The 22507-nt window shown below is 50.9% G+C and overlaps 1 protein-coding gene across 1 annotated transcript in view; it reads left to right on the top strand.

The window, feature by feature from the left end:
- LOC117970149 (serine/threonine-protein kinase SIK3-like) overlaps window positions 1–22507 on the top strand; it is a 64603-nt gene extending 42096 nt beyond the window's left edge. The window contains exons 7-25 of the mRNA XM_059010067.1: window positions 2052–2170; window positions 2264–2374; window positions 2495–2632; window positions 5452–5529; window positions 6015–6124; window positions 6569–6722; window positions 8493–8645; window positions 8777–8850; window positions 9609–9758; window positions 11879–12029; window positions 12716–12841; window positions 12926–13026; window positions 13165–13274; window positions 14083–14416; window positions 15671–16521; window positions 17206–17372; window positions 17461–17593; window positions 19241–19381; window positions 19833–22507. Of these exons, the coding sequence (XP_058866050.1) occupies window positions 2052–2170; window positions 2264–2374; window positions 2495–2632; window positions 5452–5529; window positions 6015–6124; window positions 6569–6722; window positions 8493–8645; window positions 8777–8850; window positions 9609–9758; window positions 11879–12029; window positions 12716–12841; window positions 12926–13026; window positions 13165–13274; window positions 14083–14416; window positions 15671–16521; window positions 17206–17372; window positions 17461–17593; window positions 19241–19371 (3191 nt within the window). The 3' untranslated portion in view covers window positions 19372–19381; window positions 19833–22507. The remainder of the gene's footprint in view (window positions 1–2051; window positions 2171–2263; window positions 2375–2494; window positions 2633–5451; window positions 5530–6014; window positions 6125–6568; window positions 6723–8492; window positions 8646–8776; window positions 8851–9608; window positions 9759–11878; window positions 12030–12715; window positions 12842–12925; window positions 13027–13164; window positions 13275–14082; window positions 14417–15670; window positions 16522–17205; window positions 17373–17460; window positions 17594–19240; window positions 19382–19832) is intronic.

Here is a 22507-nt window from a genome sequence, read left to right on the forward strand (position 1 = left end):
AGAACAGGAAATGAATAAGAACGATAAATAAAACACAACATTACAAAAATGAGCAAATAAAATAGATACAAAAAATTATATTTGTCAGGTTAAAAAAGGCTGTAAAGGTAAGTGGTTAATCTTAATATTGACTGAAGCAGCATCTAACAGAAAAGGACAGTGTATCTGGGGGCTTTATAACTGAATGCACTTTCTCCTCCTTTTCAATTTGACCTTAAAATGCACATATGGGACAAAATCTCTTGGGTAATCCGGTGCCATTCAGTGTTTTATGTCTTGAGAAAGATATTTTAAAATCAGTTCAGAATGGCGCTGGAAGCCAGGGCAGTGAGGCCAGCGCAGGAGTTGTGTGAGCCCGTTTCTGTGTTCTAGTGAGAACCCTCGCAGCTGCATTCTGAACAAGGTGCGAACGAGATGAAGGGGGACTGAAATAGCAGTGATGTCACCAAGGTTTACAGAAATTACACCATCTCTTGAAACTGGGCCCAGTGTTTCCTCCCATGTTTTCTGCATGGAGTTCAAACCACATTGTTAAACAATACAGAAAGCACTGGTAGTGGATCATGATCCTGCCCCTACCCCGCTTCACCCCAGTTATTTCTTGCTGTCGTGTGCATGGTGAGGAATCGCTGGCATGTTGCTGGACAGCCCCTTGCTTTTTGAGCGCAGTGATCATCTGGGTGGTCCCTGTTCATCTGGAGATTGCCTTAGCTGCTGGAAGATGCAACAAGTCTCTACGGTAACCGAAAGGTGCAACAACAGGTTTCTATGGCGACTCCTGAGTGGTGCAGGTTGCCATAGCGACGGCTGGGTTTGCATATATATTGGAGTGTTTATTGAAGTCACCTGAGCGAGGGGAAGGGGTCCAATCTTCAACGCTGCAGCACTCACAACACCAAGACACACATTTCAATTAGAATCTGAACAGATCAAAAAACGGGCTGCGTGGCAATTATTACAAATCTAATCCAGGTCCTAATCTTGAACTACCTTCCCTAACATCACCAGAGCCTCCCCCTGCACTGCTGAGAGATCCTGCTTTCCATCACCTTGGCCTCTCCTTCAAAGGTGTAACCGTGTCCCTACACAGATCATTCTAGCATTGCCCTGTGCCTCTCCCAGTGTCCCCGCACAGATCATTCTAGCATTGCCCTGTGCCTCTCCCCTTGTCCCTGCACAGATCATTCTAGCATTGCCCTGTGCCTCTCCCCGTGTCCGCAGGACAGGGCTCACCGCGAATGAGCAGCCTGTAACTACCGCCTCGCTCAGCGGAGCTGCATGGGTTTTGGGTGCCTGTTCTGTTATTGGAAGCGTGGGTATGAAATCCTGCCTGTGTAATCCCCCGCCCTCTGAAAGACAAGATGATTCATGTGTTTCCAGGTAACATTCACTGCTGGTTAACAACAAAATACAACTAAGACAGCTTTTCTGTGTCAGCAAAATCCCCCGAGCTATGGGAAGTGTGAAAACTGCAGTTATCAGGAAACTGGTGTGACTCTTCCTGCCTTTCCAATGTTAAGGTTTGGTCTCTTTTTCTTCAATCTGCATGCACACGCGTCGAGTGCACAGTTTTGTTTTTCAGTTTCTCTGCCTAGTAAGAGAGGTCTCAGTGCCCCGGGTGCATTGTTTAGAGGTGGTGTTCTTCATCGGAGTTGAATCGCACTGCTGGTAGCCCAGGCTCTGCTCACCCACGTTCTGTTTTGGATAATCAGGGTTGTAGTGAGTATTGTTTGTACATCAGGTCAGAGCTCACTGAGACACAAGGAAGGTGACTTTCGCTGCAGATTTGAACTGGCTGTTTGCTTCCAACCCATTGGGTCCTGGCTGAACAGAATCACAGCCTCCCCACTGCAGGGCCACGTCTGCAGGCTGCAGTTTCAGAAATGCTGCACTGAACTCAGCTGCTCTGCTCGTGGGCTCCACCGGTCTCAGATTGCCCTCCTGTGGGTGTGAATGGTACTGCAGGTGGAGTCACAACCAGTACAGTGATGCAAGCTGGCTCCCTGTGTGTCTGCCTGCCCCTCGGTATTCACTGCATGTCTTTCCCACAGAGTGCGAGTACCTGATCAGGCACATGTTGGTTCTGGACCCTAGCAAGCGTCTCACAATGGAGCAGATCTGCCGCCACAAGTGGGTGAAGCTGGGAGACCCTGACCCCGAATTCGATAGGGTGAGTCCTGCACCCCCCCGCCCCCCCCCCACACTGCACCTGATTGCAGAGTGCAGAGAGTTCACTGACCCTCTATCTCCTCTCCCTCTCTAGCTCATCGCAGAGTGCCAGCAGTTGAAGACAGAGAGGCAGGCTGAGCCCATCAATGACCAGGTGCTGCTGGCCATGGTAGAGATGGGACTGGACAGGGAGCGCACACTACAGGTACCGCCACTAGAAGGAGTCTTAAAGACTAGCAACGTCATAGACATGTTGTTTTAGTTGAATAGGTTTGTGTGCCAGCCATGTAACATCGACTCTCTTAACTGTATCTCCCCTCTGCAGTCTCTGAGGACAGACGCCTACGATCACTATAGCGCCATCTACAGTTTGCTGTGTGACCGGCTGAAGAGACACAAGACCCTGCACATCTCTCCTCCCAGCCTGCCTCGAACCATGGGCTACCCAGCAGCCAGCATGCAGGTAACTGAGCCTACAGGGGATTTCTCTATTGAAGCTCAGAGAAAACACTCCCACTCCCACATGCACACGATCGCACAGTCACACATGCACACACACATACTGCACTGTGCTTGAAAACACAAACACTGTGTTGCTGATGGCAGTGTGTGTGTGTTAGTGTTGCTGATGGCAGTGTGTGTGTTGGTGTTGCTGATGGCAGTGTGTGTGTTGGTGTTGCTGATGGCAGTGTGTGTGTGTTAGTGTTGCTGATGGCAGTGTGTGTGTTGGTGTTGCTGATGGCAGTGTGTGTGTTGGTGTTGCTGATGGCAGTGTGTGTGTGTTAGTGTTGCTGATGGCAGTGTGTGTGTTGGTGTTGCTGATGGCAGTGTGTGTGTTGGTGTTGCTGATGGCAGTGTGTGTGTTGGTGTTGCTGATGGCAGTGTGTGTGTGTTGGTGTTGCTGATGGCAGTGTGTGTGTTGGTGTTGCTGATGGCAGTGTGTGTGTTGGTGTTGCTGATGGCAGTGTGTGTGTGTTAGTGTTGCTGATGGCAGTGTGTGTGTTGGTGTTGCTGATGGCAGTGTGTGTGTTGGTGTTGCTGATGGCAGTGTGTGTGTGTTAGTGTTGCTGATGGCAGTGTGTGTGTTGGTGTTGCTGATGGCAGTGTGTGTGTGTTAGTGTTGCTGATGGCAGTGTGTGTGTTGGTGTTGCTGATGGCAGTGTGTGTGTTGGTGTTGCTGATGGCAGTGTGTGTGTGTGTTGGTGTTGCTGATGGCAGTGTGTGTGTTGGTGTTGCTGATGGCAGTGTGTGTGTTGGTGTTGCTGATGGCAGTGTGTGTGTGTTGGTGTTGCTGATGGCAGTGTGTGTGTTGGTGTTGCTGATGGCAGTGTGTGTGTTGGTGTTGCTGATGGCAGTGTGTGTGTGTGTTGGTGTTGCTGATGGCAGTGTGTGTGTGTTGGTGTTGCTGATGGCAGTGTGTGTGTTGGTGTTGCTGATGGCAGTGTGTGTGTGTTAGTGTTGCTGATGGCAGTGTGTGTGTTGGTGTTGCTGATGGCAGTGTGTGTGTGTTGGTGTTGCTGATGGCAGTGTGTGTGTGTTAGTGTTGCTGATGGCAGTGTGTGTGTTGGTGTTGCTGATGGCAGTGTGTGTGTGTTGGTGTTGCTGATGGCTGTGTGTGTGTTAGTGTTGCTGATGGCAGTGTGTGTGTTGGTGTTGCTGATGGCAGGGTGTGTGTGTTAGTGTTGCTGATGGCAGTGTGTGTGTTGGTGTTGCTGATGGCAGTGTGTGTGTGTTGGTGTTGCTGATGGCAGTGTGTGTGTGTTGGTGTTGCTGATGGCAGTGTGTGTTAGTGTTGCTGATGGCAGTGTGTGTGTGTTGGTGTTGCTGATGGCAGTGTGTGTGTGTTGGTGTTGCTGATGGCAGTGTGTGTGTGTGTTGGTGTTGCTGATGGCAGTGTGTGTGTGTGTTGGTGTTGCTGATGGCAGTGTGTGTGTGTGTTGGTGTTGCTGATGGCAGTGTGTGTGTGTTAGTGTTGCTGATGGCAGTGTGTGTGTTGGTGTTGCTGATGGCAGTGTGTGTGTTGGTGTTGCTGATGGCAGTGTGTGTGTGTTAGTGTTGCTGATGGCAGTGTGTGTGTTGGTGTTGCTGATGGCAGTGTGTGTGTTGGTGTTGCTGATGGCAGTGTGTGTGTGTGTTGGTGTTGCTGATGGCAGTGTGTGTGTTAGTGTTGCTGATGGCAGTGTGTGTGTTGGTGTTGCTGATGGCAGGGTGTGTGTGTTGGTGTTGCTGATGGCAGTGTGTGTGTTGGTGTTGCTGATGGCAGTGTGTGTGTTGGTGTTGCTGATGGCAGTGTGTGTGTTAGTGTTGCTGATGGCAGTGTGTGTGTGTGTGTGTGTTGGTGTTGCTGATGGCAGTGTGTGTGTTGGTGTTGCTGATGGCAGTGTGTGTGTGTGTTGGTGTTGCTGATGGCAGTGTGTGTGTTAGTGTTGCTGATGGCAGTGTGTGTGTTGGTGTTGCTGATGGCAGGGTGTGTGTGTTGGTGTTGCTGATGGCAGTGTGTGTGTTGGTGTTGCTGATGGCAGTGTGTGTGTTGGTGTTGCTGATGGCAGTGTGTGTGTTAGTGTTGCTGATGGCAGTGTGTGTGTGTGTGTGTGTTGGTGTTGCTGATGGCAGTGTGTGTGTTGGTGTTGCTGATGGCAGTGTGTGTGTTGGTGTTGCTGATGGCAGGGTGTGTGTGTTGGTGTTGCTGATGGCAGTGTGTGTGTTGGTGTTGCTGATGGCAGTGTGTGTGTGTTGGTGTTGCTGATGGCAGTGTGTGTGTGTTAGTGTTGCTGATGGCAGTGTGTGTGTTAGTGTTGCTGATGGCAGTGTGTGTGTGTTGGTGTTGCTGATGGCAGTGTGTGTGTGTGTGTTGGTGTTGCTGATGGCAGTGTGTGTGTTAGTGTTGCTGATGGCAGTGTGTGTGTTGGTGTTGCTGATAGCAGTGTGTGTGTTGGTGTTGCTGATGGCAGTGTGTGTGTGTTGGTGTTGCTGATGGCAGTGTGTGTGTGTTAGTGTTGCTGATGGCAGTGTGTGTGTGTTGGTGTTGCTGATGGCAGTGTGTGTGTGTAGTGTTGCTGATGGCAGTGTGTGTGTTGGTGTTGCTGATGGCAGTGTGTGTGTGTTGGTGTTGCTGATGGCAGTGTGTGTGTGTGTTGGTGTTGCTGATGGCAGTGTGTGTGTGTTAGTGTTGCTGATGGCAGTGTGTGTGTTGGTGTTGCTGATGGCAGTGTGTGTGTTGGTGTTGCTGATGGCAGTGTGTCAGTCCGTATCATTCTCATGTCTCTCCTCTGTCCCTGGCAGGCCGAGCAGCCTGGGAACCCCGTCAGCATCACTGTCCCCCAGGTGCAGCTCATCAATCCAGACAATCAGATTGTGGAGGTCAGTGCTCTGCAGTATGTTAAGCGTCCCTGGTACCCACACACTATGAAACCTCTTCCGAAGCCCTTAGTCAATATTCCTATCCTCTGCACAGTGCTGTGGTCACAGTGTTTCACTCACCAGGGTGAACACTGGGATTTGAGCCTCTGGCCCTATGAGGATGTGACAGAGACTGTTAAGAAGCTGAGGCTCTCAGAGCAGCCCAGACTTCACTTGCAGCCCGCTGAGTCCCTGAGCGATTTACTGCAGTGGTCTGTGTGAGTCCCCAAAGGGCTGCGCTGTCTGAGTCCTGAAGAAACACTGACCCTGCCCACTGTAGGAGCTACACTAAATGTATCTGATCACTAGAAATACTAGTTTAACTTGAGCCTCGTCTGTGCTTCAGATATCCCAGGTTGTAAATACGCTACCTTTGTGAATGTGAGAACACTCTGCACACACGTTTCTTGACGTACTGTATGTATTTGTGTCCCCTCTCTCTCCAGACGGACGGCACGATGACTCTGGACAGTGACGATGGGGAGGAGCCGTCTCCGGAGGCCATGGCGCGGTACCTGTCCATGCGCCGGCACACTGTGGGCGTGGCAGACCCGCGGTGAGTGTCTGTCTGCCCTGCGTGGGCACAGCTCACATGCAGAGCACATGGATGAGAACCTGGGATAAAAACACTGAATTCAGCTGATAATTACTTACTGCTTAACATGCGCCAGGAATCAGTCCTTTTGCAATGGATTGGTTTGAATCAGAACACAAATGAATCGATTCCTCCAACAGGGAGCTTGAATGGGTTGAGACGTTATAAACAGGGTAGCATCGTCCAGGTAAGACTGAGGACAAGAAGACCACCAAGCGCCTGCTGAGTGGGGCTGTGTTGCGATTGGCTGTGCAGTTTAACCCCACTGTGATGTGGTGTAGCAGCTTTATTAATATTATTAGTATTAGAATGTGTGACTCCCATAGTCCTAGCACAGCAGCAGTGTTACCAGTAAGAGGCTGTGTGTGTGTGGCTGGGTGTTAATGGTTCATTGTTTGGTCTCAGAACGGAGATGGCCGAGGAGCTCCAGAAGCTGGTCCCAGGCTTCCCCCGCTTGGCCCCCCAGGCCCCGTTCATGCCTCTGGCCCCCAATGTGAATTTCATGCAGAACCTGATGCCCATGCAAAACATGCAGCATGCTGCCCAGCTGGAGTACAAGGTAAGCTGAACACTGCAGCTGTGTGTGTGTGTGTGTGTGTGTGTGTGTCTGTGTGTCTGTGTGTGTGTCTGTGTGTGTGTCTGTGTGTGTTCGGGTCTCTGTCTGTGTGTGTTCGGGTCTCTGTCTGTCTGTGTGTGTTCGGGTCTCTGTCTGTGTGTCTGTCTGTGTGTGTTCGGGCCTCTGTCTGTGTGTGTCTGTGTGTGTTCGGGTCTCTGTCTGTGTGTCTGTCTGTGTGTTCGGGTCTCTGTCTGTGTGTCTGTCTGTGTGTGTTGGGGTCTCTGTCTGTGTGTGTGTCTGTGTGTGTTCGGGTCTCTGTCTGTGTGTCTGTCTGTGTGTGTTCGGGTCTCTGTCTGTGTGTGTCTGTGTGTGTTCGGGTCTCTGTCTGTGTGTGTGTCTGTGTGTGTTCGGGTCTCTGTGTGTCTGTCTGTGTGTTCGGGTCTCTGTCTTCGGGTCTCTGTTTGTGTGTCTGTGTGTGTTCGGGTCTCTGTCTGTGTGTCTGTCTGTGTGTTCGGGTCTCTGTCTGTGTGTCTGTCTGTGTGTGTTCGGGTCTCTGTCTGTGTGTCTGTCTGTGTGTGTGTCTGTGTGTGTTCAGGTCTCTGTCTGTGTGTGTGTCTGTGTGTGTTCGGGTCTCTGTGTGTCTGTCTGTGTGTTCGGGTCTCTGTCTGTGTGTGTGTCTGTGTGTGTTCGGGTCTCTGTCTGTGTGTTCGGGTCTCTGTCTGTGTGTGTGTCTGTGTGTTCGGGTCTCTGTCTGTGTGTGTGTCTGTGTGTGTTCGGGTCTCTGTCTGTGTGTGTGTCTGTGTGTGTTCGGGTCTCTGTCTGTGTTGGTCTCTGTCTGTGTGTGTGTCTGTGTGTGTTCGGGTCTCTGTCTGTGTGTTCGGGTCTCTGTGTGTCTGTCTGTGTGTGTTCGGGTCTCTGTCTGTGTGTCTGTCTGTGTGTGTTCGGGTCTCTGTCTGTGTGTCTGTCTGTGTGTTCGGGTCTCTGTCTGTGTGTCTGTCTGTGTGTTCGGGTCTCTGTGTGTCTGTCTGTGTGTGTTCGGGTCTCTGTCTGTGTGTCTGTCTGTGTGTTCGGGTCTCTGTCTGTGTGTCTGTCTGTGTGTGTTCGGGTCTCTGTCTGTGTGTGTGTGTGTTCGGGTCTCTGTCTGTGTGTTCGGGTCTCTGTCTGTGTGTGTGTCTGTCTGTGTGTTCGGGTCTCTGTCTGTGTGTTCGGGTCTCTGTGTGTTCGGGTCTCTGTCTATGTCTGTGTGTGTTCGGGTCTCTTTGTGTCTGTCTGTGTTCGGGTCTCTGTGTGTGTGTCTGTCTGTCTGTGTTCGGGTCTCTGTGTGTGTGTGGGTCTCTGTCTCTGTGTATGTGTCTGTGTGTGTGTCTGTGTGTTCAGGTCTCTGTCTGTCTCTGTGTGCGTGTTCGGGTCTCTGTCTGTGTGTTCAGGTCTCTGTCTGTGTGTCTGTCTGTGTGTGTGTGTGTGTGTGTGTGTGTGTGTGTGTGTGTGTGTGTGTGTGTTCGGGTCTCTGTCTGTGTGTGTTCGGGTCTCTGTTTGTGTGTGTGTGTGTGTTCGGGTCTCTGTTTGTGTGTGTGTGTGTGTGTGTGTGTGTGTTCTGGTCTCCGTCTGTGTGTCTGTCTGTCTGTGTGTGTGTGTGTGTGGAAGTCTCAAAACATATGGAGTGCAAGGTGATCTGAGTTGTGTGTGTGTGTGTGTGTGTGGGGGGGGGGGGTGGTGGTGGTTCTGTGTCACTGTGTATCTAACCCCTCCTCTCTCTCTGTCTCCCCCTCACAGGAGCAGTCTCTCCTGCAGCCCCCCACTCTGCAGCTCCTCAATGGGATGGGCCCTCTCGGCCGCAGGGCCTCTGACGGAGGAGCCAACATCCAGCTCCATGCCCAGCAGCTGCTGAAGAAACCCAGAGGGCAGTCTCCACTGGTGTCCAGCCCGGTGAGTGTGTCTCTACGAGGGGCTGCTCATGAGGGTCCCTGCATCACGAGAGGGAGGGTGAGGGGGTGCGTTACTGAAGGGGCAGGAGGGATAGAACATGTGTGTTAATGTTGGGTCTGGTGTCTCTGCAGCATCCAATCCAAGCTGTCACCCCCGTGGATGAGGAAGGATCAGATGGAGAGCCGGACCAGGAGGCTGTGCAGAGGTGAGGGAGGGAAGGAGGGAGGAGAGAGGGAGAGAGCTTCACTACAGCTCACTAAAACACTTCCCTGCTTGTTCAAGAGTGCTGCCTCTGCACAGGTTCAGAGCTCTGCAGTGTAGCTGGTTGACTGCCCTACTGCTCTCAGCCACTGAGGGGAGCTGTTTCCTGGAACTGTGCCCAGGCAGCTTTCTTCTTTGACCGATAGCATCGTGGCAGCAGTTTTGAACTTTGTTTATGGCTCCTTATTATTTCTTGTTTGCTCAACAACGGCACGCAGCCAGGCTGCGTTCAAAGCAGGGGATTCTGGATGGCCGGGTGCATTCACTCTTCATCTAGAATGTGCACAAACTTTGCAAATATTTATTTTCTGAGGACTTTGTGTTTTCTGTGTGAAGAACACTGTGGGTGGTAGCTGGCTCCCTCTGCCCATCCCTGACCTGCGATCACCCTTTATTCATTTACCCAACTCCCTCGTTTTAAACTGCCAGCTTCATGAAAATAAGGATTATGTGACGTACAAACAGGCTGACGATAAAACTAAAAAATAACCTCATCAAGGTTTTCAGACTCACTTGTGGCAACGCAATTATAAGGGAAAACTAAACAAGAATGAAAAAAATCAGCTCGTGTCTTCATAAATAGGAATACTTAAAAATGTGGGCCCTTGCAGTGTAGTGTTCAGTGGTAACAAACAGCATATACACAGCACGGTGTTTCCTGATTGCTTTTTCTCTCCCTCTCTCCCTCTCCCTCTCTCTCAGGTACCTGGCGAACCGATCAAAGCGACACACGCTGGCTATGACCAATCCCACTGCTGAGATCCCCCCAGACATCCAGAGACAGCTGGGGACCCAGGCATCACGCCAGAGAGTGTGGGCTCAACACCTACTTGCACCCGAGCAGCACGGCCGGTGAGACTGACGCAGTGTCACACACACACACACTGACATGCACTGTCACTCACACACACACACATGCACTGTCTCACACACAGAGCTGAGGCACACACACACACACTGTCGCATGGTCTCTCTCATACAGACCTGAGAGCCCAGGCAACTTGCCTCAGAGCAACATGACCAGTTACACTGACACACTGTCACCCACTCACACTGACACACTCACACTGACACACACACATACAATCATGCTGTGACCGACTCACACTGACACACACACACACGATCATGCTGTGACACGCACACACTGACACACACACACACGATCATGCTGTGACACGCACACACTAACACACACACACACGATCATGCTGTGACACGCACACACTAACACACACACACACGATCATGCTGTGACACGCACACACTAACACACACACACACACACACACACGATCATGCTGTGACACGCACACACTAACACACACACACACACACACACGATCATGCTGTGACACGCACACACTAACACACACACACACACGATCATGCTGTGACACGCACACACTAACACACACACACACACGATCATGCTGTGACACGCACACACTAACACACACACATGATCATGCTGTGACACGCACACACTAACACTGCAGCCAGGCTTCAGAGGCTTCACCCTTGGATCATTTGAAGCCGGACAGAAGCACAGTAAACAGTCTCACTTCTAACATGACAGGCTATTTACTGTGTTCCATAGCTGAGGCAAAATCATTAAGAAACATTGAAGCCAAATGCCTTCATCAGTGTCGATTGATTGAACACCATGCATGTCTAATGCTTTTACACTGCGTATAGCTTGAGACAGCGCCAGCATTGACTGGGCTTTCACCCTGGCGTGCGAGTGCAATACTGAGCAAGCTGTTTCCAGGCTGGGAAAGCTGTGCTGTGCTGTGCTGGCTGATAAGCTGTCCTTATTGCTGATAGAGACACCTGCTGATGTGCATTGTGTTGTATTGTATTGCACGGCTGAGGTCATCTATTGCGATTGCAGCTTTATGGTCATCAAGTCTCAGTCCAGAGTCTGGTGAGATTCTGAGTCAGCATGTTCTCTAGAGGCCCTGTTAATTGATACCTTTTTAAATTAATGAACACCTTGCATACAACTCCTAGTGTGATAAATGGAATAATGTTTTAATGGATTGAAACACACACACACACACACACTGACACACACACTGACACACACACACACACACACTGACACACACACACACACACTGACACACACACACACACACTGACACACACACACACACACACTGACACACACGCACACACACACTGACACACTGACACACACACACACACACACACACACACACTGACACACACACACACACTGACACACACACACACACACTGACTCACACGCACACACACTGACACGCACACACACTGACACGCACACACACACACACTGACACACACGCGCACACACACACACACACACACTGACACACACACACACTGACACACACACACACTGACACACACACACACTGACACTGACACACACACACACACACACACACACACACTGACACACACACTCTGACACACGCACACTGACACACACACTGACACACACACTCTGACACACGCACACACTGACACACACACACTGACACTGACACACACACACACTGACACACACACACACACACTGACACACACACTCTGACACACGCACACTGACACTGACACACACACACACACACACACACTGACGCACACACACTGACGCGCGCACACTGACGCACACACACTGACACACGCACACTGACACACGCACACACACACACACACGCACACACACACTGACACACACACACAGAAAGCTGCTGCTCTGCAAGGTGCACATTAAGATTTAGGACACAGTATAAAGGTAGGGCATTCAGGTGTGTTTTAAGCACAGTAGAAAACGGAGGGGGAGAAACCTGTTCTGTCGAGGGAGCTGTTTGGAAGCCGTGACACTTGCAAGTCTGTTTGTTGGTGCACGTTAAGGGGTATTACTGTAGGTGAGACGTACACAGTGTCTCTCCAGTGCTAACTGTGCCTCCCACCCCCAGGTCAGTCTACAAGGACTGCAACACTCTGCACCTGCCCACTGAACGCTTCTCCCCAGTCAGGCGCTTCTCCGATGGGGCCGCCTCTATCCAGGCCTTCAAGGCCCATCTGGAGAGGATGGCAACGAACCACAGCATCAAGCAGCTCCAGCAGGTAAGGGGGGATCTGAGAGTGTCAACGCCTCTCTGTGTGTCTCACTGGATCTCTCTCACTGTCTATCAGGAGTGTGAGCCCCTCTCTCTGTGTTTCAGGAGTGTGAGCCCCTCTCTCTGTGTTTCAGGAGTGTGAGCCCCTCTCTCTGTGTTTCAGGAGTGTGAGCCCCTCTCTCTGTGTCTCAGGAGTGTGAGCCCCTCTCTCTGTGTCTCAGGAGTGTGAGCCCCTCTCTCTGTGTCTCAGGAGTGTGAGCCCCTCTCTCTGTGTCTCAGGAGTGTGAGCCCCTCTCTCTGTGTTTCAGGAGTGTGAGCCCCTCTCTCTGTGTCTCACGAGAGTCAGGCCTTCTCTCTGTGTCTCAGGAGTGTGAGCCCCTCTCTCTGTGTCTCAGGAGTGTGAGCCCCTCTCTCTGTGTCTCAGGAGTGTGAGCCCCTCTCTCTGTGTCTCAGGAGTGTGAGCCCCTCTCTCTGTGTTTCAGGAGTGTGAGCCCCTCTCTCTGTGTTTCAGGAGTGTGAGCCCCTCTCTCTGTGTTTCAGGAGTGTGAGCCCCTCTCTCTGTGTCTCAGGAGTGTGAGCCCCTCTCTCTGTGTCTCAGGAGTGTGAGCCCCTCTCTCTGTGTTTCAGGAGTGTGAGCCCCTCTCTCTGTGTTTCAGGAGTGTGAGCCCCTCTCTCTGTGTCTCTGTGTTTCAGGAGTGTGAGCAGCTCCGGAAGATGTATGCTGCTTCCCTGGATGAGCGGCTTCTGGAGCACACCCAGCATCAGCACATCCTGTACCAGCAAGAGCAACATCACCAGATCCTACACCAGCAAATGCAGGTGCTTGCCCTCGACTGTGTGAAGTACTGTCTGAGATGTGTTGATCACGTCCTTGTGTTTTACTGTGTTTCTCTGCTGCTGCAGGAATGCATTCGCTCCACTCAGCCCTCCCCTCCTCTGCAGGCTATGTCCATGGGACAACACGGAGAGAACCAGCCCAGCCTGCTGACACACCAGCTGCAGAGGTCAGTGTCCACTGCATGTAGAGAATCACACCGTGAAACGTTCTCCTGATTTTTGTTTTAATTGGATCTAAGCTGGTTTGGCTCCCCTGCTGTGTATCTGACTGTGTGTTTGTTTCCTTGTCTCCTTTCGTCTCGCAGGCTGCGGATCAAGCCCTCCAGCCCGCCCCCCACCCACCCCAGCAACCACCTCTTCAGGCAGCCCAACCAGAGCCCCCCTCCTGGAAGCACAGGCCTGCTGCAGAGCCACGGTATGTGACCTTGTGAAGACCCTCTCACAAGCGAGGGAGGCAGGGTTAGCTGTATAGTCCAGTCACTGAGCAGGGTTAGCTGTATAGTCCAGCAGTCACAGTGAGCAGGGTTAGCTGTATAGTCCAGTCACAGTGAGCAGGGTTAGCTGTATAGTCCAGTCACAGTGTGCAGGGTTAGCTGTATAGTCCAGCAGTCACAGTGAGCAGGGTTAGCTGTATAGTCTAGTCACAGTGTGCAGGGTTAGCTGTATAGTCCAGCAGTCACAGTGAGCAGGGTTAGCTGTATAGTCCAGTCACAGTGTGCAGGGTTAGCTGTATAGTCCAGTCACAGTGTGCAGGGTTAGCTGTATAGTCCAGCAGTCACAGTGAGCAGGGTTAGCTGTATAGTCCAGTCACAGTGAGCAGGGTTAGCTGTATAGTCCAGCAGTCACAGTGAGCAGGGTTAGCTGTATAGTCCAGCAGTCACAGTGAGCAGGGTTAGCTGTATAGTCCAGCAGTCACAGTGAGCAGGGTTAGCTGTATAGTCCAGCAGTCACAGTGAGCAGGGTTAGCTGTATAGTCCAGCAGTCACAGTGAGCAGGGTTAGCTGTATAGTCCAGTCACAGTGAGCAGGGTTAGCTGTATAGTCCAGCAGTCACAGTGAGCAGGGTTAGCTGTATAGTCCAGTCACAGTGAGCAGGGTTAGCTGTATAGTCCAGCAGTCACAGTGAGCAGGGTTAGCTGTATAGTCCAGTCACAGTGAGCAGGGTTAGCTGTATGCTCATTGATCAGATAGTTGATGCGTGTGTTCTTTTCTCACCTCTTTCAGGAGCCGGCTCTCCCTCCCAGTACCAAGGCATGCCATCACACAGCGCTGCTTTGTTCCAGCAGTCCAGTAACACCCCCCCTCCCCCCGGCCTGCCGCGTGTGGGCATGGCTCCTCCCCCTTCAAACATGCCCCGTGGTGTTTCCATGGCGCCGGCCCCTCCCCCGCAGCAGGTGACTATCCAGGTTCAGGAGGCAGGGGTGCCCTGTGAGGGACCCCCACACCTCCACATTCAGCAGCAGCAGCAAAGGCAGCAGAGCCTCATGGCTTCACTGGCAGTCAGCGGGCACCGTGTGCTGGGCAAGCAGCTGAGCGCAGACAGCGCCGAGGCACACAGGTACCCCCCATCTCTCTCTGTATCACCCTCCTCTCTGTATCTCCTCTCTGTATCACTCCCTCCTCTCTATCACCTCCCTTCTCTCTGTATATCCTCTCTATCTCCTCTCTCCTCTCTGTATCGCCTCTCTCCTCTCTGTATCCCCTCTCTCCTCTCTGTATCTCCTCTCTCCTCTCTGTATCACCTCTCTCCTCTCTGTATCCCCTCTCTCCTCTCTGTATCACCTCTCTCCTCTCTGTATCTCCTCTCTCCTCTCTTTATCACCTCTCTCCTCTCTGTATCGCCTCTCTCCTCTCTGTATCCCCTCTCTCCTCTCTGTATCTCCTCTCTCCTCTCTGTATCACCTCTCTCCTCTCTGTATCCCCTCTCTCCTCTCTTTATCTCCTCTCTCCTCTCTGTATCTCCTCTCTCCTCTCTGTATCTCCTCTCTGTATCACCTCTCTCCTCTCTGTATCTCCTCTCTCCTCTCTGTATCACCTCTCTCCTCTCTGTATCTCCTCTCTGTATCTCCTCTCTCCTCTCTGTATCTCCTCTCTGTATCTCCTCTCTCCTCTCTGTATCTCCTCTCTGTATCGCCTCTCTCCTCTCTGTATCTCCTCTCTATCTCCTCTCTCCTCACTGTATCTCCTCTCTGTATCTCCTTTCTGTATCGCCTCTCTCCTCTCTGGATCTCCTCTCTCCTCTCTGTATCGCCTTTCTCCTCTCTTATCTCCTCTCTGTATCGCCTCTCTCCTCTCTGTATCTCCTCTCTGTATCTCCTCTCTCCTCTCTGTATCTCCTCTCTGTATCTCCTCTCTGTATCTCCTCTCTCCTCTCTGTATCTCCTCTCTGTATCTCCTCTCTCCTCTCTGTATCTCCTCTCTGTATCTCCTCTCTCCTCTCTGTATCTCCTCTCTGTATCTCCTCTCTGTATCTCCTCTCTGTATCGCCTCTCTCCTCTCTGTATCTCCTCTCTGTATCTCCTCTCTCCTCTCTGTATCTCCTCTCTGTATCTCCTCTCTCCTCTCTGTATCTCCTCTCTCCTCTCTGTATCTCCTCTCTCCTCTCTGTATCTCCTCTCTGTATCCCCTCTCTCCTCTCTGTATCTCCTCTCTCCTCTCTGTATCGTCTTTCTCCTCTCTATCTCCTCTGTATCGCCTCTCTCCTCTCCGTATCTCCTCTCTGTATCACTCCCTCCCCTCTGTATCACCTCTCTCCTCTGTATTACACCTCTGCATGGGTCAGTGTATTATCTCTTCCTCTGTGCTTCCACAGCAGGAGCCTGGGTCGCTTCTCCTCGTCGACGGGCTATGACCAGACTCACCTGCACCCTCACCTGTTCCCTGAGAACGCCCGCGCGGTGGCCCAGACCTACAGCCAGGGCACTGGGCCGTTCCTGCAGGCCCCCTCGCTGAAGATGCCCACCCTGGACCCCTTCCAGAGCTTCCAGCAGCAGCAGCAGCAGCAGCAGCAGCAGGGGCAGGGGGTCTATGTGGCAGCCTCCGCACTACAGCAGGCTCTGCTCTCTCCCAACCCTCCTGAGTACCGGCCCCAGCAGCACATCACACACACTCTGCAGGGGCTGCTGTCTCCCCGGCACTCCCTCACTGGGCAAGGGGACCTGCGACTGCCCGCTGCAGACCTGGCACAGCTGCTGAAGAGGCAGGGAGGCAGAGCCCCACAGCAGCAGCGGGACTACAATGACATGCTGCTGCTCAGGCACATGAGCCAGGGGGACGGGGTGGCAGGTAGGGGGTCAGTGGGGGGCTTCCAGCAGTGCCAGGACCCCTCCTCGGCAGCCTCCCCCTTCCACCACCCTAACCCCCACTCCCACCACCTGCTGCAGATCCAGTCCCAGGACTGCCCCCCTCCCCACGCAGCCTTCTCCTCGGCCGGCCCCCCCTCTCACCCCTCCTCCCTTCAGCACTCGGAGAGCATGGAGGAGGAGGAGAGCCCCCAGCCCCAGGGCTACCCGGACAGAGCACTGACCAAAGCGGGGTGCCAGGACAGCGCACTGCTGCTGAGTGGGGACTCGGACACACTACTGGGGGCCCCCCTGAACCCCGCGCAGCAGTACGGGGCCCCGAATCGGCAGGGCTTCGTGCGGGGCGGCTCCAGCAACAGAGGTAAGGAGGAGTCCAGGGGCTCAGCTTGCGTTTCCTGCGTCTTCTACCTCCTCTCTCCTCCCATGAAGCGCGGCCCCTGAACTCCACTAGTTTGTGCGTCACATGCACTAGGAATCAGTCCTTTGTAATTGATAGTTTTTTCTATCAAACACCCGGTTGGCTGCTCTAACCTGTTCTGTTCTGGGGTTGCCTCCATTCACTTTATATTGTAGAAAGATGTTTTGTGGGAATCCTGAGTCGTGTTTGCCGGGCAATCTGTTGGCGTTTCTTTTTGTGTTCACCCCTCCCCACCCTCGCTTCCTGTCTGAAGGGACAGTGAGCTTTGCGTCTGGCTACAGCCTGCTTGGTTGGCTTGGATTGTTGCTTCATTATCTGTGAATGCTGTTTTGCAAATACCTGAAGCTTATCTCATGAACAGTGTCACACACATGCTTGAGATAAGGTTTTTATTGTGAGCAGTTTTATTATTTACAAAGAAACGTCAGTAAACCAACAAGCCGCTGTGCTTTTACCATGTTTAAGTTCGTAGCCTCAACATGAAGCCAGTATCAAAACAGATGTCACCAGATCTCATAGTAGAGGCTGGAGGTTTGCAATACATTGTTGGTAGAGACTCCAATGCAAACTCTGTTAAACTCATCTTTCACCTCACCGCTCCTCTCCTGTCTGCTTCTCTCTTTGAAGAATCAGTGTCAGGAGAGCGCATGGACAGGAGGACCCCTGTGCAGGCCATGGAGATGCCTGATCACAATGGAGTGAGCTACTCGCCCCGCCCTGCCGCCAGCGAGCTTTACAGGACCCGCGGGTCTCTGCAGAGGCACCACACCATCCAGAACTGCGACGATGCCTATGTGAGTAACCAGGCTGTCTGTTTCTCTTTCTCTCTGCCTGTCTGTCTTTCAGTCTCACTCCCCAGTCGCTCCTCTCTTCTCCTCTCAGGACCAGGTGGAGCCCATGTCTGGCATGAGCCTATTGGCTGGAAAGGCACTTAGCTCCGCCCGCATGTCTGATGTCATCCTCAGCCAATCATCTCTCACAGGAAGCCAGCAGCTGCAGAACCCGGAGGATGAGGGTGAGTGCGGGATATTAACACGGAGGTATTAACACGGAGGTATTAACACGGAGGTATTAACACTGAGGTATTAACACAGAGGTATTAACACAGAGGTATTAACACTGAGGTAGTAACACTTGAGATATTAACACGGAGGTATTAACACGGAGGTATTAACACGGAGGTATTAACACGGAGGTATTAACACGGAGGTATTAACACTGAGGTATTAACACTGAGGTATTAACACGGAGGTATTAACACTGAGATATTAACACTGAGATATTAACACGGAGGTATTAACACGGAGGTATTAACACTGAGATATTAACACTGAGATATTAACACTGAGGTATTAACACGGAGGTATTAACACGGAGGTATTAACACGGAGGTATTAACACGGAGGTATTAACACGGAGGTATTAACACTGAGGTATTAACACTGAGATATTAACACGGAGGTATTAACACGGAGGTATTAACACGGAGGTATTAACACGGAGGTATTAACACGGAGGTATTAACACGGAGGTATTAACATTGAGGTATTAAAATGATCTAGACAGCATTCAGAATTGGGCAGACACATGGCAAATGAAATTTAATAGAGAAAAGTGTAAAGTATTGCATGCAGGCAATAAAAATGTGCTTTATAAATATCATATGGGAGATACTGAAATTGAAGAAGGGAACTATGAAAAAGACCTAGGAGTTTATGTTGACTCAGAAATGTCTTCATCTAGACAATGTGGGGAAGCTATAAAAAAGGCTAACAAGATGCTCGGATATATTGTGAGAAGTGTTGAATTTAAATCAAGTGAAGTAATGTTAAAACTCTACAATGCATTAGTAAGACCTCACCTAGAATATTGTGTTCAGTTCTGGTCACCTCGTTACAAAAAGGATATTGCTGCTGTAGAAAGAGTGCAAAGAAGAGCAACCAGAATTATCCCGGGTTTAAAAGGCATGTCGTATGCAGACAGGCTAAAAGAATTGAATCTATTCAGTCTTGAACAAAGAAGACTACGCGGCGATCTGATTCAAACATTCAAAATCCTAAAAGGTATAGACAATGTCAACCCGGGGGACTTCTTTGACTTGAAAAAAGAAACAAGGACCAGGGGTCATAAATGGAGATTAGATAAAGGGGCATTCAGAACAGAAAATAGGAGGCACTTTTTTACACAGAGAATTGTGAGGGTCTGGAACCAACTCCCCAGTAATGTTGTTGAAGCTGACACCCTGGGATCCTTCAAGAAGCTGCTTGATGAGATTCTGGGATCAATAAGCTACTACCAACCAAACGAGCAAGATGGGCTGAATGGCCTCCTCTCGTTTGTAAACTTTCTTATGTTCTTAAGAGAGATTAACACGGAGATATTAACACGGAGATATTAACACTTGAGATATTAACACTGAGATATTAGCACTGAGATATTAACACTTTTTCTCTCTCTTTCTCTGTGTGTCTCTCTCTCTCCCTCTGTCTCCCTCTCTCTCCCTCTCTGTCTCTCTCTACCTCCCTCTCTCTCTCTCTGTCTCTCTCTCTCCCTCCTTGCCTCCCTCTCTCTTTCTGTCCCTCTCTCTGTCTCTCTCTCTCCCTCCCTCTCTCTGTGTCTGTCTCTCTCTCTGTCTCCCTCTCTCTCTCTGTCTCTCTCTCAGAGTGTGGGGAGGACACGGAGGACAGTCAGCAGCTCAACAGCTCCTGCTACCCCTCCTCCTGCACCAGCGACATGCTTCTGAGCTACAAGCACCCGGACCTGCCCTACAGCATGGAACAGGCAGGGGTGTAGCTGTGGAGAGGTGAGCGCGTGTGTGTGTGTGTGTCAGAGTGTGTGTGTCAGAGTGTGTGCATGTGAGTGTGTGTGTGTCAGAGTGTGTGCATGTGAGTGCGTGAATGCGCGTGCGTGTGTGTGTGTGTGTGCGTGAGAGTCTGTGCGTGTGCGTGCGTGAGATAGTGCGTGCGTGCGTGCGTGTGTGTGCGTGAGAGTCTGTGCGTGTGCGTGCGTGAGATAGTGCGTGCGTGCGTGTGTGTGCGTGTATAGCTTCGCCCCAGCATTTAGGATTCCTCGATGGCAGTTTGAAGTAATAAATGTGAGTCAAGGACAAGGTGCCCCTCTTACAGTGTGAATCAGTGACATACTGGTGGATGTGTAGCTGTACCTGAAACACTGCAGTGTTTGATGGGACTGGATGGTGCACACTGCAGCTGTGCAGAGCAGCGTGATGAGTCCCATTCTCTTCTCTCCCACAGGTGGCTCTAGCCTTGAGTTTCTAAAGGTCCATTTCAGCCAACAGTATCTAGCAGCATCACGCCAAACAGCCATTGTATTTCTTTTCTTGTGGGATTTCATGGCTCCAGTCTGTACGTCAATCTACAGTGTGTTCTAACTGCCATGTCTGCCTGCATCAGCTATTCAGGAAATTACAAGAGCGAGAGAGAGAGAGAGAGAATCAAGGATTTGAAATTTAAAAAGGGAATCCAGACCAAACCCAGGAATGCACAGACGTCACGTGACAGGATATCGGCTCTCCTGATTGGGCGTGGACGATTCTGTCCTCCACCCTGATTGGTGTGGTTGGATAACCTGCCCTCAGTCAAGTCAGGCCAAGCTGTTAACACCCCGTACCCCCCAGCACACACACACACACACACGGACTTACAAGTACAAACTCACTCACTCACAATATTCCACCTACACATACTGTACTGTCAAATGCCAAAGTTCATACATATGCACATGATTGCTGCCACACACACACAGCACACGCGGAGTCTCAGACACACAGCGCACAGTCACGCTGCTGTCCAGCAGAGGAGGCTGTGTGTGTCGTGAGGAGTCACAGCACTCCTCTGTGCAGCAGTAGCTCTGTTTCCAGGTAGTTCCGGAGGACCTGCTGTTCTTGCTGAGGGAGCCCGATTGTTCTTCACATCCGGATGGCAGCCAGTCCGCGATGCATATCCCTGAAAGGACAGGCACAATTTCTAAAATGTCAAGAATTGTTTTTTTCAGAAGTCTGAGTCAGACCTCTTTTGATCCCTCTGGGACGCCCAGATTTCCCAGTTGATCGCCTAACAGGGGTGCAGTCCGCTTTTTGTGTCCTTCATTGTCGTTGTCTCCAGTGGAATTGCATTGATCCCATTTGATTTCCTTTCATAAAACCTGCTTATAGACTTTATAAATGTAAAAAACAAAAACAGGCTTTCCTACTTTTTTTTTCTACAGTTTCTTTGCTCGTTTATGTAGGAATTATGATTCTGATTATTATTATTATTATTATTATTATTATTATTGTTATTATTACTCTGTTCTGTAAATGTTATTATTCAAAAGGAAGTATGTGTTTTAAGAAGTAGATTCTGTTTGAGTTGTAACCTGCACCTGTTGTTCAGAGTATTTTCCTCTTTGATGACTGATCATTTGTGACTCCTGCTTGTTTTCCTTGTGCCAGTAACAATGAGTTCATTCTACCTTTCCACTTAAACAGCGTGCTTTATATTTGTAAAGTCATAATATTCTGCTTTTGTTATTTTAATGATACAGTAATTATCCCCAAAACACGCGCTTCTGTTTTTTGTTTGATGTTTGAAGGGGAGGCTGTAATTATTTTTCTCTTTAAACTCTAAGTGTACAGACTGATGCTTTTGAAAGGCCAGTCTTGAGAGTCTTTCTGGATCTGCACAATGAAAGACTGGTGTGATCTCTTCTGTGATCTGAAGGACTTCTGGGAGTCGATAAAACTCAGTGAACATATCCCCTCCCCTCCCCAGCCTGACAGAGAGGAGACTGCTGTACAGCAAACTCAGTGAACATATCCCCTCCCCTCCCCTCCCCAGCCTGACAGAGAGGAGAGCGCTGTACAGCAAACTCAGTGAACATACCCCCTCCCCTCCCCTCCCCTCCCCAGCCTGACAGAGAGGAGAGCGCTGGACAGCAAACTCAGTGAACATATCCCCTCCCCTCCCCAGCCTGACAGAGAGGAGAGCGCTGTACAGCAAACTCAGTGAACATATCCCCTCCCCTCCCCAGCCTGACAGAGAGAAGAGCGCTGGACAGCAAACGCAGTGAACATATCCCCTCCCCTCCCCTCCCCTCCCCTCCCCTCCCCAGCCTGACAGAGAGGAGAGCGCTGTACAGCAAACCCAGTGAACATACCCCCTCCCCTCCCCTCCCCTCCCCTCCCCAGCCTGACAGAGAGGAGAGCGCTGTACAGCAAACTCAGTGAACATATCCCCTCCCCTCCCCTCCCCAGCCTGACAGAGAGGAGAGCGCTGTACAGCAAACTCAGTGAACATATCCCCTCCCCTCCCCAGCCTGACAGAGAGGAGAGCGCTGTACAGCAAACTCAGTGAACATACCCCCTCCCCTCCCCTCCCCTCCCCAGCCTGACAGAGAGGAGAGCGCTGTACAGCAAACTCAGTGAACATATCCCCTCCCCTCCCCAGCCTGACAGAGAGGAGAGCGCTGGACAGCAAACTCAGTGAACATATCCCCCTCCTCCCTGGACTGGATTGTTTATTAGAGTCCCACACACACTGTAAGTGCTGTACGGGAGTCACGCAGTACAACAGCAGACTAAACCACAGCCTTGTTCAGCAGCCCCCGCAGTGCACCTCCACTCGTCTGCTCCAGCCCTTGCTTTGTATCTCAGTGCTCAACACAAGCAGTCTGTATTCAATGTATATTCAGATTCGTTGCTAGATTTCTTGTTTTTTTTTTCTTTTTTTCTGAAATGTTGAAAGTATTTTATTTTTATTTTTTATTCTCTTTTCATTTATGTTGGATTTAAAAAAAATAAATAAGAAAAACAGCAAAAAAAGCAAAAGCGTTTCCAATGCTGTCTAGTCCGATGTTTGGATCACTTTCAAGTCGTCTTTTAGTTGGAAAGTGGGATCATGATGAATAAAGTGCAATTCCAACCTCCTCA

The sequence above is a fragment of the Acipenser ruthenus genome, chromosome 40, assembly GCF_902713425.1.
Source record: "Acipenser ruthenus chromosome 40, fAciRut3.2 maternal haplotype, whole genome shotgun sequence".
NCBI lineage: Eukaryota > Metazoa > Chordata > Actinopteri > Acipenseriformes > Acipenseridae > Acipenser > Acipenser ruthenus.